The sequence below is a fragment of the Pholis gunnellus genome, assembly GCF_910591455.1.
Source record: "Pholis gunnellus genome assembly, chromosome: 12".
Classification (NCBI taxonomy): Eukaryota; Metazoa; Chordata; class Actinopteri; order Perciformes; family Pholidae; genus Pholis; species Pholis gunnellus.
Genome location: NC_136539.1, coordinates 20,783,514 through 20,799,410, shown reverse-complemented (window position 1 = coordinate 20,799,410; position 15,897 = coordinate 20,783,514). Strand labels below are relative to the sequence as shown.

At 44.2% G+C, this 15,897-nt stretch overlaps 2 protein-coding genes across 4 annotated transcripts; one reads left to right on the top strand and one right to left on the bottom strand.

Moving 5' to 3' along the window:
• Nucleotides 1-18: 18 nt before the first annotated feature.
• On the bottom strand, nucleotides 19-3,912 carry dbr1 (debranching RNA lariats 1). Its single transcript, XM_079169847.1, has 9 exons — nucleotides 3,785-3,912; nucleotides 2,877-3,211; nucleotides 2,666-2,790; nucleotides 2,498-2,578; nucleotides 2,332-2,417; nucleotides 2,015-2,239; nucleotides 1,822-1,899; nucleotides 1,576-1,721; nucleotides 19-1,340 (listed from the first exon to the last, which is right to left on the bottom strand). The coding sequence occupies exons 2-9, from the start codon at nucleotides 3,071-3,073 to the stop codon at nucleotides 602-604; spliced, it is 1,677 nt and encodes a 558-aa protein (XP_079025973.1). The 5' UTR covers nucleotides 3,074-3,211; nucleotides 3,785-3,912; the 3' UTR covers nucleotides 19-601.
• Nucleotides 3,913-4,425: 513 nt separating this feature from the next.
• Nucleotides 4,426-15,402, top strand: armc8 (armadillo repeat containing 8). 3 transcript variants are annotated; one of them, XM_079170624.1, is made up of 23 exons: nucleotides 4,426-4,705; nucleotides 6,433-6,509; nucleotides 7,279-7,350; nucleotides 7,537-7,679; nucleotides 7,783-7,880; nucleotides 8,024-8,116; nucleotides 8,222-8,302; nucleotides 8,400-8,475; nucleotides 8,551-8,641; nucleotides 8,732-8,792; nucleotides 8,886-9,086; nucleotides 9,637-9,732; nucleotides 9,836-9,918; nucleotides 10,184-10,265; nucleotides 10,357-10,443; nucleotides 10,524-10,616; nucleotides 10,882-11,031; nucleotides 11,698-11,793; nucleotides 12,037-12,132; nucleotides 12,616-12,688; nucleotides 13,032-13,067; nucleotides 13,282-13,375; nucleotides 13,463-15,402. In XM_079170624.1, exons 1-23 carry the CDS (start codon nucleotides 4,661-4,663, stop codon nucleotides 13,494-13,496), a joined length of 2,058 nt encoding a protein of 685 aa, XP_079026750.1. In that variant the 5' UTR covers nucleotides 4,426-4,660; the 3' UTR covers nucleotides 13,497-15,402. The 3 variants fall into 3 exon arrangements, with proteins under 3 accessions (XP_079026750.1, XP_079026751.1, XP_079026752.1); XM_079170625.1 differs by lacking the exon at nucleotides 13,032-13,067; XM_079170626.1 differs by lacking the exon at nucleotides 13,032-13,067 and having other exon boundaries at nucleotides 12,616-12,752; nucleotides 13,268-13,375.
• The last annotated feature ends 495 nt before the right edge of the window (nucleotides 15,403-15,897 follow it).

The following is a 15,897-nucleotide window of genomic DNA, read 5'->3' as shown; positions in this document are numbered from 1 at the left end:
AGGAAAATCTTTTGTTCAGCTTTATTTTCAGATTCACAAACAGACGTATTGTTTAAAAATATGGTGAAAGAGTTAAAGGTCTCAATTTGATTGGCTGTTTTCAATTAATATTCAAAGAAGACACAAACAGCTCATTACATCCATTAAACATCATTCACTGATTCATTCTCCAGTGATCACAAGTAGCTTCAGTGTCCTGTGCGATCGAGACTTCTCCATCAGCTCCGTGAGTTTGTTTAGTGTTCACTGAAGCTGTGAACGGGCCTCTGAGCGCAGAATGCTGGTTGAAACAAAAGACATGAAACAGACACAACTGACAGGTTCCCTCAGAGTTTGAGAAGTGGCTGCACAATGATTCATGATGTCATTTAAAAACACAAGGATATTTTAATTTATAGCCTCTTTACTCTTGAAACTATCCGTACAAAAACATTTCAACACAACAATCTGTCCGACTGCTTCTCGGGCGTTTGAATAAAGACAAACTTCTGCTTTGTCACGTCAGTAGCTGTATAAAAAGGCAGAAAGTAGATACATAACTTGATACTAAGTTTTACAAATCAATAAAAATCAAGAATTGTACTCTCGGTATGAGGAGTCCTCACTCGTCGTCGTCCTCCACTGTTGTATAGATCACCTGGTTCCTGCGTTTGATTCTGGGAGTTGTGCCTTTACTGCCGGGAGCCTCGGCTTCGTCGCTCGTACGCTTTAAGGTACGAGAGGCCTCGTCCTCGTCGTCCTCGCAGTGTTCTTCCCTTTCTGCTCCAGCGCAAGCTACCGCCGGGGTAGAGTGGGAGGGAGGCGGCAGGTTCATCGGGTGGGACAGGTCAGTGGGCGAGGTATCAGATTTGGGCGCGGGCAGAACCATTCGGCCGGGGGTTTGGACTTCACCGACAGGTACGTCAGAGAGATTATCTCCCTTTACTGCTGATGGTGGGTTACACCCGCCCTCAGCCTCCTCCTTCCCTTCCTCTTCCTCCCACTCATCCTCTATGGTGATCTCATCGGGATTGTACGAACTCGACAATCCCGAGGTGTCGGTTGGGTACTCGCTGGGTTCGTCCGCGCTTTCACCATCATCATCCCCTCCTGTGCTGCCCTGAATTCTGCTCAAGTCGCCACCTCCCTGCCCCACATGGGCGTAGAGGTCGGTGAGACCCAGCGTGGCACAAAGCTCCGTGGTCTGAGGGTTGATGTTACAGCTGGGGGTGGTGTGCGGCTGGGGCTTGTTGGGGTCGTAGGGTTGCACGGTCCGGCTGAAGTTGTCTGGAATGGCGAGATCACCGCCGAGATCCTTCACCACCTGCAACATGGCTGCCTCTGAAGGTGTGAAGTCCCACCTGATGGGTAAAGACGACAGCATGTGTCATTGTGTTTACGTAAACTGTCAATTTATTGAGCAATCCACAACACTATCCGTATCAAGCCTGTCTTATAAGATATTGAACTGAATATGAAAGAGACGAGCGTGAATTGACAGTATCGGCGACAACGTACGCGCATGCATTCACACACACACACACACACAACCTCACAAACATCTCCATGACCACTTAAGTCTAAATATGCGTGTACCGTTCGTGCAGGCCGTTATTCTCTGGGGGGTTCCAGGGGTGAAGGGCGGTGCTTTGTAGACTGTTTGTAGACTTCAGAATAGCAAGCCACTCTGGATCATACTCGAGACCCTCGGATGAACCCGGTCTCTCTGTGACATCCACGATCTGCAACACAAGCGTGCACATCATCTCTCAGATACCATCGCCTCTACACCTTAACATAGACGGTGACCGTTGTGTATTTAACGACACAACCTTCTCTCACCTGTAAGAACTCCCTGTAGGGCAGACATTTATCCAGAGACAGGAACTTGGTCACACGTGGGGCAGCATTAGCTTTAGGCTAAAGACAAGAGTATACACATTGGTACATTTTAATCACCGTGTAAAACGTATCAGCGGCTAACACAGACAACAGCAGCAATACAGCTAGTTGCTAAAAAGGCTGTCACACTCACCGGATGCCGCATAACAGCAGCAAATTTCACATGCAGATGTGCAGAGAACCAGTAGCTGGGCTGGAGGTGAGCCAGGAGCTCCTCGGCAGCAGGACTTCCCAGAGAGTTGGACTCCACTTCCTGACGCAGAAACTTCTTCTTCCTCAACAATTCCGCCGTACTTCCATAGTGGTAGATTCCACGGGGCCAGTCGTGGCTCATGAAAATGTCTATGGGCATCTCTATCTGAGTGGGAAGAAACATTTGTGAATATGCAATGTTTAGATGAATGTAGAATCTTTTGAAACACATGCAAGAGAAGTTAAATCTCTATTTACCTGTTTCAGTTTGAACACCTCTATATTTCGGATGTGGTACACACTTCGGAGTGTGTTGGGATTGTATGGAGGGAATTCATGATGACCTTAAAAGAGCACACCTTTATAAATATACTGCAGAGTGTGTATAACTCAAGACAATCCAAAAAAAAAAAAACACCCTCACCCCTTCTGTAGTCATGTGATTTGAAGATTCCAGATGCGCCACCAATTCTGATCCCTTTGTAGCGAACAACACCAGCGTAACCTGAGAAAATAAATCCAAGTCATGCCTCAGAATTAACAGAGCAACATGTCGACGGAGTAACCACATTCACCGTCTGCTGGTGCCCACCTAGATAATATATGTTGGGGGCCACCCAGCCGCCATAAGGCAGCTCCTGCATGTGGTTGGAAGCCTCATGGTTCCCTCCAATGAAGACGGTCAGGACAGGAGCCTTCTTCTCTCCAGAATAGTATCTGCATCAAAGAAACATTTAAGTAGGAAACACTCAATTCTTGCACTTCTTTTTTTAAAAGACAAAAAACAACAAGAGAGAACTGACTTGTAGAAGGTCTGCATCGATCTGTACTTGGGTGGTATCGCCATACACATCATGTCTCCTTCATTTCGCGCCGCTTGGAAGTCTCCGCAGCAAAGCAGCAGCTCCACTTTCACCCCTTCCTTCTTCTCCAGGTAGCCGATCGTCTCGTAGATCTTGTCCAGCTCCCCGTGGCAGCAGCCTTCTACCGCAATCTTCATGCTGCACAAACAGGTAAGCCGCTGATTCGCAGAGGAAAATTTAAAAAAAAAAAATCACAGTGAGGGGCTTTCAGCCTCCACACACAGGGATGTTGAGGCCTGCTCCTTCCCTGCCCCTCGAAATAATCGCTCGGTGATCTGAGGGAACACAAACAGAACAAAGCTCAAAACATTGATGCTGTTTCTCTCATGAACAAGTGTGATAGGACAGCGATCCTCATGATTTTAATAGAGCAGGTTTGACAATGAAATGTGAAGTTTGCACAAGTTAAATACACATGTGGACATCGGAAAATAACTTTAATTACTCGAAAGACTGCTAGAAAGGTGCATCCTATTATGTTTAATGACAGTATTGTCAGTCAACGTACTGAGAGTTTACAAAACAGACACTGTTTTGCTCTCAAAGCACCTGACATTAGGATACTTACAGTTGTTTTGCAAACGTACACATTTTATCTGACTAATAGGACTGCAGCTACTTGGCATTCAGACTAACATGCGTGTCCACAAGGCCTTTTTGCCAAAATGTGCCTTCACATATTGAGTAATAACGTCCAGCAACACACCATTAGTTAGCCTCATAACATGCTAGCTAGGCTACGCACTTAATCTAACGCACCACAACGTTACATCTTGTTGAAACGAACCATAATTCTGCTGCAAGCATACAAACAGAACAAAACGCTGAGAAACAAACTGAGTACTTACGGCGATGAATGAATAACCGAAGAGTGTATTTGTTGAGTTTTATACTCCGTTAAGTGATCAACTTTTTCTAAAAATCATGTTTATGTGGCGGGTATGCAGCGACGCGTCAAAAATGAATTTTCCCACCTTTCAGCTACCACTTACGCGCATGCGCAATACGTCTTGTTCTACTTCTCTAATTTGATTGGCGGATCGCAACCAACTTCAATGGGTGCATGCCGCCACCTACTGTACCGGAGTTTGCGGTTTCAGAGTAAACGTTCTAAAAGGATACAAATAATAATAATAATAATGACACAAATAATAATAATAATAATAATAACAATTAAAAATTAAATAAAAAATAAATAAATCCTACGGTCTAATCCCAGCGCAAAACGTCACTAATTTGAGAAAAACAACTTTCGATATTTCGCAGCAGATTCGACACAAAAAAAGGTGGAATGCCTTTTCGACACTTAATTTATTATGCATACAGTTAAATTTGTATATATGACACAGCCTGTATTTATTGTTTATTTTTTGTATCCATTGCATAATTCGCATGGGTGAAGTTATTTTAACGAATCTAACTCAATGAGATATACCTACGTCACATTCATAAACAAAATTTACTTCATTGACAAATCCACTGTCTGACAGATAGCTCGCCAAGTTAGCCGTGTTGTTGTGTTTTTTTTTTGTTGCATATCGGCTGCTTTAGTGTTTTGCAACTTGAGCCCACAAGAGGAAAATATAGTTATCTGTTTTTTATTTTTTATTTGTCTGTAGTTACTTTTTTGTTTTTTTTTAAAAGCTGCTCACAGCTGCTCTGGGGGGGGGCGGAGTGTCTGCAAAGTGCTGCGCCGATTGGGGCGCTCGATCGGGGGAAGAGAGATGGCGTGCTTGTTGGAGGCCCCTCTCCGCATCAGTGTGCTGTCTGTGAGTGTCACTCCCATCATTTAAAATAGCGTTGTTTTAAATTCACAATTCATCATTCGATCAGCCTTGTGAAATAGCTAAGAGCTAAACTATAAGGGGTCTATGTCTTCTGTTAGCCTGCAAAGCTAAGTTCAGGGCTTTGCAAACATATAGTTAGCACTGTAGCGGTCCTGCCTACGTAGCTGTAACAGTTTCTTATCCTGACCTCGCCCGCGCGGGCGGGGACAGTGTGAACACGGGATAGGGATACAGGCGACTAATGTGTCCGGCCGCCCCGTCGGTGTGTGAAGGAAACCAAACCGAACGAACGCAGTAATACCTGTCAAGTGTCGCTCGGAATGAGTTAGCAGCTAAGCTATCTGCTAAGAGTGAGAGTCCTGTCAACGCTGTCCCAAAGACATTTTAAATATTTATAAATCCACATTGGAGCATACGTTGCAGGACTTAGACTGTCTTTAATCCAACCGTCCGATATTATTCGCCCGTACCCACTGCAGCGTGCTAATTATAATAGCAAACTTAACGTTAAGCTAATCACTAGCATACGGTTAAGCTAGCTAAGCTAACGACACTCACTGATTGCCTACTTCTTAAATTAGTTTTCTACTGGGCAAAATAAGCTTTGTCAGCAGCCGAAAGTCTAGCAATTAACTAATATTATTGTATTGTAAATTATACTTGCAGGTGACAATGACCTGCAGGTGTAACTTAGCTGAAGTTAACATGAAATAAGTAGCTTAAACGAGCATACTGATAATAGTGAAACGCCCCCAGGAAAGGTAACGTTACATGCTGCAACGAGACTCTACAGGGTTACTTTTGCAAAATGTCACGGGCCAGGTAATAACCAAACAGTAGTCTAATAATGTTTATCAGATATAATGCATAAACATTGTAATGCCCATCGCTCTTTGAACGTGTTTATTTTCAAATGTACTTATTAAATGAACTTATTGGATTGCCATTAGGCCTCTGTGACAGATATATCCGATATTTTACTGCATTTAATAGCTGCAACTGCATTTTAGGTGTTGCATTTAAAAAAGTTCATACCACAATAAACATCTGGAACCTCTTCTATCATGCAGTCACTGAAATATTGGGTTCGGTGGATCCCCCTGGCTTTTTTATTTTTTATAAACAAGCTCTTGTTACTCTATTTTGATGTGTATTTATGCAGAAAGGCACCTGTTTACATGAAAAGTAAAAGAGTCAAAATATTTAGTGAATTAGAGAATAGCCGGCGGGCCAATGATTGGGACTTTTATGAGGTACATATTGTGCTGAACACCTTTTTCAGCAGCATGCAGTCTGGGTGAGGTTTGCTCTCCTGGTTTCATGTGGAACATTCTGGTTCAAGCTGTCAAAGATATGTACATACAGTTGTCCTGGTGTCACATGGAGCCACTGGGTGCCCTATATAATAACTTTTAAAGGGCCGTGCTGCTGTATGTGTCTGTGTGTATGACTGTGGGTCGATCAATGCTTTTATTTTAGTTATATTATCTGCTTGTTCCAGATTATGCAGGCATATAGTGTGACAGGCTCTTTCTCTCAGCCTTTCAACTCTGTTGTTAAATTGATCTTAAAATGTATGAAAGGCCGTTAAGTACGTTCAAAATCTGTACTCTTGTGCGTGTGTGTGTGAGAGAGATATTCAATCGGATTAATTAAATGTGTCTGTAAATTGTGTCACTAATGTTGCTGTTATATTTGTGCTCATGCAGGAAGTCACTGCCACTAGTCGCCATTATGTTGACCGACTGTTTGACCCCGACCCACAGAAAGTGCTGCAGGGAGTCATGTAAGTCCAGCTGATATTTGTTTCCTGTGCTGAAGCATTGGTTGAGTGAGGATGACCTCCATGTTTACATGCACAGGCTTTCCTCTGACCATCTATTTGAAAATGCATCTCAGTCATCAGTGTGACTTCATATCTCTCTCTCTCTCTCTCTCACACTCTCTCTCGATCGTTATATTTAACTTCTGAAGGCACTAGCTCTGGTTACGGCTCGTAGCGCTCCGCTCGCCGAGCACCTGACTGACTTGACTGCCTGCTGCAGCTGTACTTTTCCATTAGCCTCACTCACCTGCTATATGATATCATCTGGGGGCGCCAGCAGAGCAGAGGAAACGCTGCATGGAAAACAAAAAAAAGAGTGCATGCAAATGACCCGGCTCATTCTTTGTCCTGCAACAATATGTGGCACATCTGCTGGAAACCTTCACTGTTACAATTTAGAAATGTCTGCCTGGCTGACCTCCGTCTGCCTACTGTCTTTATACTTCTTTCATGACTTCTGCTCATCCGCAGACGGCCTCACAATCTCTCAAAACTGCAGTATGAATTATTTTTAGGTTCACCTTATTCCCTGACTACACATCTTGTTCCCTTGTAGCTACATGTACAACTAAATTACACTGTCATTTGGGAAGAGATATGCCGTATGTTGCGGGCCGTAATCTAAAGCGTTATCAACTCTTAAACTGTCGTCGTTGAGAGCAAATTTGTCTCCGTTGCAATAGATCCCAAAGAGTGATCCTCATCTGTGTGTTTATGTCCGACTTCACAGTGACATGAAGAACGCCGTCATAGGAAACAACAAGCAGAAGGCCAATCTGATTGTCCTGGGAGCTGTGCCGAGGTACGTCGCTGCACACCTTTCCACTTCCTGTCCTTCCTACTTTATCTTTCTTCCTACTTTCACCACATTCAAGTACTCTCAAGACATTGGTGGTACATTCTTTTGTACATCAAAATGCATCGGAACTGCAGAGTGCAAGAGTTAAACTATTTGCATATTGGTGTGTGTTTGTCCGTTTGGCTGCAGGTTACTTTACCTGCTTGGGCAGAGCTCGTCCAGTCCGGAGCTACAGACCGAGTGTGCCGTGGTGCTGGGCAGCCTAGCCATGGGCACAGAGAACAACATCAAGTCCCTGGTGGACTGTCACATCATCCCTGCCCTTCTTCAAGGTTGGGACACACACACACACACGTACATGCAAATACTGACTGCAGAGGACAACATCTTTGGTGAGACGGGGACCTATACAACTCCTGTGTTTTGTGCTCGCAGGTCTCCTTTGTCCGGACCTGATCTTCATCGAAGCTTGTCTTCGATGTCTCAGAACGGTCTTCATCAGTCCCGTCACTCCTGTGCAGCTGCTCTATACTGTAGGTTGTCTTGTACTTGTCCTGCCTGCTGTATACACGCACACATTCTGTCCCTGCACACTGATATCATCAGCTCAAGTGTTCCTCTAATTGTAAGGCTCGTTCTAACGTTTTCCATCATATTTGGTGATGTGTGTTTTTAGGACCCCACTGTGATTCCCCATCTAATGTCTCTACTGAGCCGCTCACAGAAGACCCAGGAGTACATCACACAGATCTTCTCCCACTGTTGTAAGGTATTTGTTGGTATTCGTTCACACACACACACAAAACACAGCGGAGTCCATCACGCTCGTAGACAGACCAAGATTCACTGCTGACTGGACGTTTGTTGTCTCCAGACCCCAGAGCACCAGACGGTTCTTTTCAACCACGGCGCCATCCAGAACATTGCCCCTCTACTTATCTCACCCTCTTATAAGGTATACGGCCGTCTCTCTGCGAGTCTGTGTGTATATACCCAACTGCACGATACGACCTTTCACACACAGTTAACGGTGTATATCGTTGTCTCTCCAGGTCCGGATGCAGGCGTTAAAGTGTTTCTCAGTCCTTGCCTATGAGAACACTCAGGTCTCCATGACACTGGTGAATGGTGAGTCTCTCCTCTTCTCCTCCGTATGAGCTTCACTTTTCGACCCCAGCTTATCTACGTTGTTTGTTGCCACAGTGCTGGTGGATGGTGAGCTGCTCTCTCAGGTATTTGTCAGAATGATGCAAAGGGATCAACCCATTGAAATGCAGCTAACGGCAGCCAAATGGTGAGTGACTTGAATGTGCTTCAATCGATACGAGTATATGACTACATCTCCCCTCCACGTTGAGTGTGACCTCCTCTCCTTCTGTCCCAGTCTAACGTACATGTGTCGAGCGGGTGCCATCAAGACAGACGACAGCTGCATAGTCCTAAAGGTCAGTTTTTTTTATTCTACAACTGCGCCTCTATTTATTATAGTAAACAGGAGCACTTCTTTATTAAATGTGACTTCCTGTTTCCCCTCTCAGACGCTGCCGTGCCTCGTGCGGATGTGCAGTAAAGAGCATTTGCTCGAGGAGAGGGTGGAAGGTGCGGAGACGCTGGCCTACCTGATGGAGCCCGACGTGGAGCTGCAGAGGATCGCAAGCACCACCGACCACCTGGTGGCCATGCTGGCCGACTACTTCAAATACCCCAGCTCTGTGTCTGCCATCACGGACATCAAGAGGGTGGGTCAGTGGGCCTGAGCTAAGTGCTAATGTCAGCATGCTAACATGCTCACAATGACAATACTGCTGATGTTCAGCAGGTGTGTTTAGCATGTTAGCATGCTGACATTAGCTGATTAGCACTTAACACAAAGTAGTCAGCTCAGGTCGATGGGAGTGTCATTAGCGTCGCCGGTGTTTCAGTCTGGACCAAAGTGTTGGACCGACCAACCTTTAAATCCCCAGAGCCATGCAGCTTGTATGGCTAAAAATGATAATTGCAATTATTTTTCTTAATAAGGCCAATTAAAGGGTAATAGATTATTTTGCTCCGACATCCAGACTTGGGCCGGTGTAGTTATGCTAATCAGCTGTGACCCCAGTAAACCTGCGTGTGTCTGAACGTAGTCATTTGTGGTTTTTGTTTCCCAGAAACTAATAAGTGAGTCTAATGATGAATGCGGAGACTTAAAAGTTGTTTGACATTTATCAACCGGAAAGATATCGTCTTTTTTTTTTTTTTATTCAAAAAGATGTGCCCTTTGTTGACTTTGTGCTCCTTCTTCTGCAGCTGGATCATGACCTGAAGCACGCACACGAGCTGAGACAAGCTGCTTTCAAACTGTACGCCTCACTCGGCTCCAACGACGAGGACATCCGCAAAAAGGTGACCTTTTGCCTCGGGTGTATATATTTTGTTTGCGTGTATAAATGTGCACGGTTCTCTTTATTTATATTCTAGTCTATCCTCTCCTCTGTCCTGTCATCAGATCACAGAGACGGAGAACATGATGGACCGGATAGTCAGTGGCCTGTCAGAATCCAGCATTAAAGTCCGTTTGGCGGCCGTCAGGTACGATCTGCCCTCACCTCTTAAACGCCCTCTTATCCCTGCGTCGTCGTCTTCTTTTTTGTGCTTATTTAGGAACAAAATGTGTTCATGAAAGGGATATTGAAATGCTGTCAATATAAATCAGGTTTTGATGAGACTTTTACGACGACATCAATAGCGGAAGATGCATAAAACCAAACTTTTAACTGGTGAAACTTGTGCAAAATGCCATTTACCTGTCACTAAACTCTTCGCTGTGTTTGTGCGTTCATGTTTGTACGACCAGGTGTCTTCACAGTCTGTCGCGGTCGGTGCAGCAGCTGAGGACGAGCTTCCATGACCATGCAGTGTGGAAACCCCTCATGAAGGTCAGTTGAGTGGCGATGGGTGCACGTTTTGCAGGGGAACTATACTTGTGTGCTATATAAACACACACTGACTGACATGTGTTGTGTGTAGCTGTTGCAGAACGCCCCGGATGAAGTCCTGGTCATGGCCTCCTCTACACTATGCAATCTCCTACTGGAGTTCTCACCCAGCAAAGAGGTCCGCACACTCGCTCGCATGTAAAGAGAACAGATTGTGTTACTTTAATACTGAGACCAATTGTTTCTGTTGATCTGCAGCCCATCCTGGAGTCAGGGGTGATTGAATTACTATGCAGTCTGACCCAGAGTGACAGTCCTGCACTGAGGGTCAATGGGATCTGGGCTCTGATGGTAAGAAGAGGATTTCACTTTTCTTACAACCATCAAAATCCTCAAATGTTTATTGAATCTGTGCTTTTTAGGACTGGATGTAAAGAAAGATCTATTTTCCTCTTTTTCTCTCTGCACTGCAAAACATCTGAGTTGTGTTTAAAGTGTTTTTTATATATATATGGTTGCAGTGGGTTAAAATATAATAAAGCAGACGCATTTGATTCATTTTACGTTTCCGCACCGTGCCACATACTACCAGATCCTTTTCTGTTTGTGTGTTAAGAACATGGCGTTCCAGGCCGATCAGAAGGTGAAGGTGGAGATCGTTCGGGGTTTGGGTACAGAACAGTTGTTCCGCCTGCTATCAGACCCCGACACCAACGTGCTGATGAAGACCCTCGGTTTGCTGCGCAATCTGCTGTCAACACGCCCAGTGAGAGAGAGAGAGACACACACACACACACACACACACTCACACAAGCACGATAATACATTTAAATTACGTGTGTTGTTACTGTTTGGAACACACCAACATTCCTGATATTCAACTCTGCTCAATGTCCAAACATATTGTTTATTCCAGTAGCCGTACTACCACACCATTTATTATGCCAGAAACAGATTTAGTATGTCCCGATACATAGTATGCCAAAAATACCAGGATGTCAAACGGAATCCTGTCACATTTAGCAGCACACAAGCCAGCATGCTTACTTTGCAATTCTGACCCACAATCCTCTGCACATCAGATATGAGAGCAAGAGGGTTGAGAAGTTCAAGGGTCAAAGTTATGATGTAGTAGTTTATCTCAATTGAATGCATACTGCATGCAACAGTACGTACTGTGTGAGGAAAAACATTCTAGTGTGCAAACAAGAAACGGCTGCAGGAGCAAAGTTGCACCCTTTTTTAGTCGACTTTTCTGTTGTCACAGAAAAGTTTAACCGTGAATGTTCCATACTTTCTGACCTACTCTGTAAATATTAATACACATGCATGTAATGTGCTGAATTTGCACAGACTCTTCAGAGATGTTAAATACAGCATGCATACTGATTTCTTTTTTCCTGCTTGCTCTCTTGCACTCTCCGACTGGCAGCACATCGACCAGATCATGAGCTCTCATGGGAAGCAGATCATGCAGGCGGTGACCCTCATCCTGGAGGCGGAGCACAGTATAGAGGTCAAAGAGCAGGTGAGCCTAGCTTCATGCTTACAAATGGTTTTCATACAGAATTCATGTAAAAAAAAAAGCCGCATTGAATATTCTGCAAGTGTGAGTCTTTCTTCCGTTAGGCATGTCAAGGGGCGTTTGCGGAGCTGGAAGCACTTTGGAGAGAATCCGTCCGCAATTTAGAGTTTTGTTTCTGAATCACAAAGAACAAAATGTTCAGAAAGCAGCACTGATGTAATTTTTCTTTTTTTTTTTATCTGTCAGACGCTGTGCATCCTAGCCAACATCGCCGACGGCAACACAGCCAAGGAACTCATCATGACCAATGATGACATGCTCCAGAAAATCAAATACTACATGGTACTACAAGCCCTCTACTGTGGCTCACCCTTGTGATCAGATCAGAAGGGTTTGGTGTTGTTGCAGCTTGCGTTTCCTACCGTTCCCCCTTCTTCACTCTTGACATGTTGTGGGCGCTCACGAGAAGCAGATCGCGCGGTTTGTCGTACCGACCGAAGACTACGTTAATGACGCTTACACCTACAGTCTGTGGGTTACACTCGCTGTCCTTTTGATTCTTCACAGTTCATTTTGTTTTTAAGCCCTCTGGCGTTTCGGACAAAAATGCGACAAACAACGTATAGAGTACAAACGGCTCCTCCGTACATGCTCGGAGACTCGCCTGCCATCTGCTGAGGCTCGCTCTACGGTGCCAAGCGCCTATATATATATACATATACACACATACAGCTTTAGACTTCTTATTGAGGCCATGTGACCTGTGCTTTTGTTCCATTTTTCCCCCTCACTTGTACATTTTTCTGACTTCTGCTGTTCCTGCAGGGACATTCGAATGTGAAACTGCAGCTCGCTGCCACCTTCTGCATCTCAAATCTAATCTGGAACGAGGAGGACGGTAAGAGACGCACCACACCAGTGGAAGGAGCCACAAAGAAAAGGGGGTCAGGGTTCAGAGGGATGTGAGGAAAGTGTTTTTGTGTTGCAAGTTCTGCTTTGTTTAGTGCAGTATTTACCACTCCAGGCCTCTCGGGTGGCGCTGCACTAAATGAAGCCACCTTTAGCTACAATGCTAACGTTGCTAGCATTCAAACACTGTTTAGCTAACCTGGCTGCTGCATGCTTATTTTTTTCACCAAACAATATCTGTCCTGTCTGGTCTCAGCATGAGGCCAATTTGTTACTGTACAGTTCTGGAGATTCAGAAACACAAGTAATTCGTTTTTCGTCCCATCTTTCAGTTCAAGCAGTGGTCAACAGCGATTGTGCCCACAAAGGTCAGCACAGCTCAGGTCAAAGTTACACAAATTTCAACTTCTTTTAAGACGCAAACTGAAGTCTGTTGTCTACAACACACTTAGATGATGGTGCACTAAATTGCTTAAAGAAATGAAAAAGCCATTTATGCCTTTTTTTTTTTTTTTTTTGGAAAAGGAATTTTAGATGTCACTTAATTAATGAATATAAATGAATTTCTCTGTGTGCTCTCAGGTTCTCAGGAGCGTCAGGATAAGCTGAGGGAGATGGGCTTTGTGGATATCCTGCACAAACTCACCCAGGCCTCTGACCCCAACCTCTGCGACAGGTTGGACCACAATAACAAATCACAGAACACACGTTCTCAATAGACACCAGCTCAGCAGGTTGGACTGATTCTGTTTCTCTCTGTCAGGGCGAAGACGGCGATGCAGCAGTACCTAGCGTGACTACAGAGGGGAGGGATTCCAGCCCAACTAACAGTCGCCGGGAGGACACCTGCCATTGGTTCTTTTGTTTCTTGTTTGGTTTAACCTCGAGGCTTGTTTTGTTGCACAAAGACACCTTTTTTTTTTGGGACCTGTGGCTGGCCTCCCTACACCCCCCCCCCCCCCACCCCCACCCCCACCCACCTAATAACACCACAACAGTTCAGCTCACTCCGAACCTCATCATGGAGACCGTGGTTGTTGGGAAATCCACGGTTAGGAGGGGTTCTCGTGTTTTTTTTGTTTTCATCAATGAAGTGATTTTTCCTCTTTCCTTTTGGGACTTTGTGATTTTTTTTTTTTTTTGGTCCTTGTTGGAGTGCGGCAGCCTGAAACCAGCACCACCTTGGTGCGTCTGGACTCCCCACTGTGGAGATTCTGGTCTCATAGAGAGGCGGACTACGAGGTTTCACACGAGAGCTGGGCGGTTGGACAGCAAAGCTCCCCAGTTTCATTTTATTTTTAATTAATATTACTACTAATAATGTTTCCTTCAGGCGTCGCAGGCAAGGACACATTTGGAGAAAAAGCAGACTGCCTATTTTAAAATTTTGGTTCTTTTTTTTTTTGTGGATACATACCTCGTAAATATATAAATATATATAAATATAAACATAAATATATATTTTTGGATTTTTATTTTCCCCCGACCCTCTGTTCGTTTTCATTCATTCTCTCTGAACCAGGATTCTTGGCACAGTAGGGCGAGTCCGCTGCAGTCTGACTCGAGGATGTAACATGGTCTCTAGAGGTGAATAAGGAAAAGAAATGTATTTCCCCTGAATTTTACTTTATTTTCTCTCCTCCTCTGTCGTGGTTCTGCGTGCACCGTCGCCTGTCACTCCTGTCCAACGTCCTTATAATCCCAATGGGAAATGTAGTTCCAGAGTGCTAACTCTGACCTGCCCAGTTACTAATTAACAGGCATGAGTACACACAGCACCAGAGATAAGAGGATGCATGTATCCTCACATGTCTGTTGCCGTTTCTGCATTCCCCCCACCCCCCACTGTGTGTTTGTCAAAAGGGATAAAAGGAAAAGCTCCTGGGTTTCTATCCTCCGATTGTGTTTTGAGAGGCGAGCGAGGACAGATTAGATGTAAGCAGCATAAAGAGTAAAAGGAAGAATTATTTGACACTGGCCCCTGGAGGGTGAGGCACTAAGTGCATCCACAGCAGCAGAATCAAGTGCTGCGTTTCTTCCCTCCATCGTATCATTTCCTCTCCCACCAGGATCTATCTAGAGTGTTGTTCCCCGACATTTCAAACCCTACTGATACTCTGATAGAATGAATGTTTCCATTGAAAATATATGCAGACCTGAAGAAGGATTTCTTCTGTGTTGCGTCTTATTTCTCCTCCGAGGGCACTCGTAGCTAGAAGTGTTTGAGTTTCACCTTTTAGAAACAAACAGCAGAGGACTGTGAGGTGGCTTTATGGGTTTAGTTCTGAGCTTTAACATCTGCAATCAGATCAAAACCAGCAACAAGGATTATTTCTCTCTTCCACACTGTTGAGAACGTTCAGATACAGTAGTTTTGAGGAATTTTACAGTTTACTTTTCACTTTCCCCGATTCAGAAACTAATGGACGCCTCAGGACACACCTTTTTAAAAATGTATTTGGTGTGTGAAGTTACGGCAAACAGCAATATTAAGCTATCTTGGCTCAATTGTTGCGTGTCTATGAGATCAAACAACATAATTATGATCTTATGGACATCCAGGAGTTGAGCAAAACTAAGGGAAGACGTCTTTTTCTAAGCTTTGTCCCAGCGTTTGACTATTTAAAAAAAGATACAAATAAACTGGTATAATGCACACAAATACAGTGAACCTCCCATTTTGTTTGTATTGCAGCTAATAGTTACTTAGCCCCGGTTTTAGGTACAGAGGTAATTATCAGTTTACCTGGAAAAACCCAGAGGCTTTGAACTAAACTAACCTTTGTGCCGTAGAGATTTCCAACTGTCGTGGTAAAGAAATCTGGATACAAATATTTGTAGTTTGCTGAAGGACAGAAAAAGATTTTTGACCAGTTTCCCTCTTTGTTTCTTAATCCAAACGAAGACTGTAGCGGTGAATAATGGCTCCCCTTAATTTATACAATGTCACCTTAACCTCTTATAATAATGCATTATTTTTCTTGCTGCAGTAATATTGACTTCCAGATTGCTCGAGTTTTGTTAAAGGACTGTCTGGGTTTTTACTACATCCCTGGTATTTAGTCTCCGGTGACGTTCATGAGGCACAGACTGAGGCTTGTGGTTCCAGAGAGTAACGCAGGACTCCGAGGTCTTACAAAACAACACTTCTTTATTGTCGTACAGTATGTAATCCTGGTAAGTTTTTTTTTTAATGTA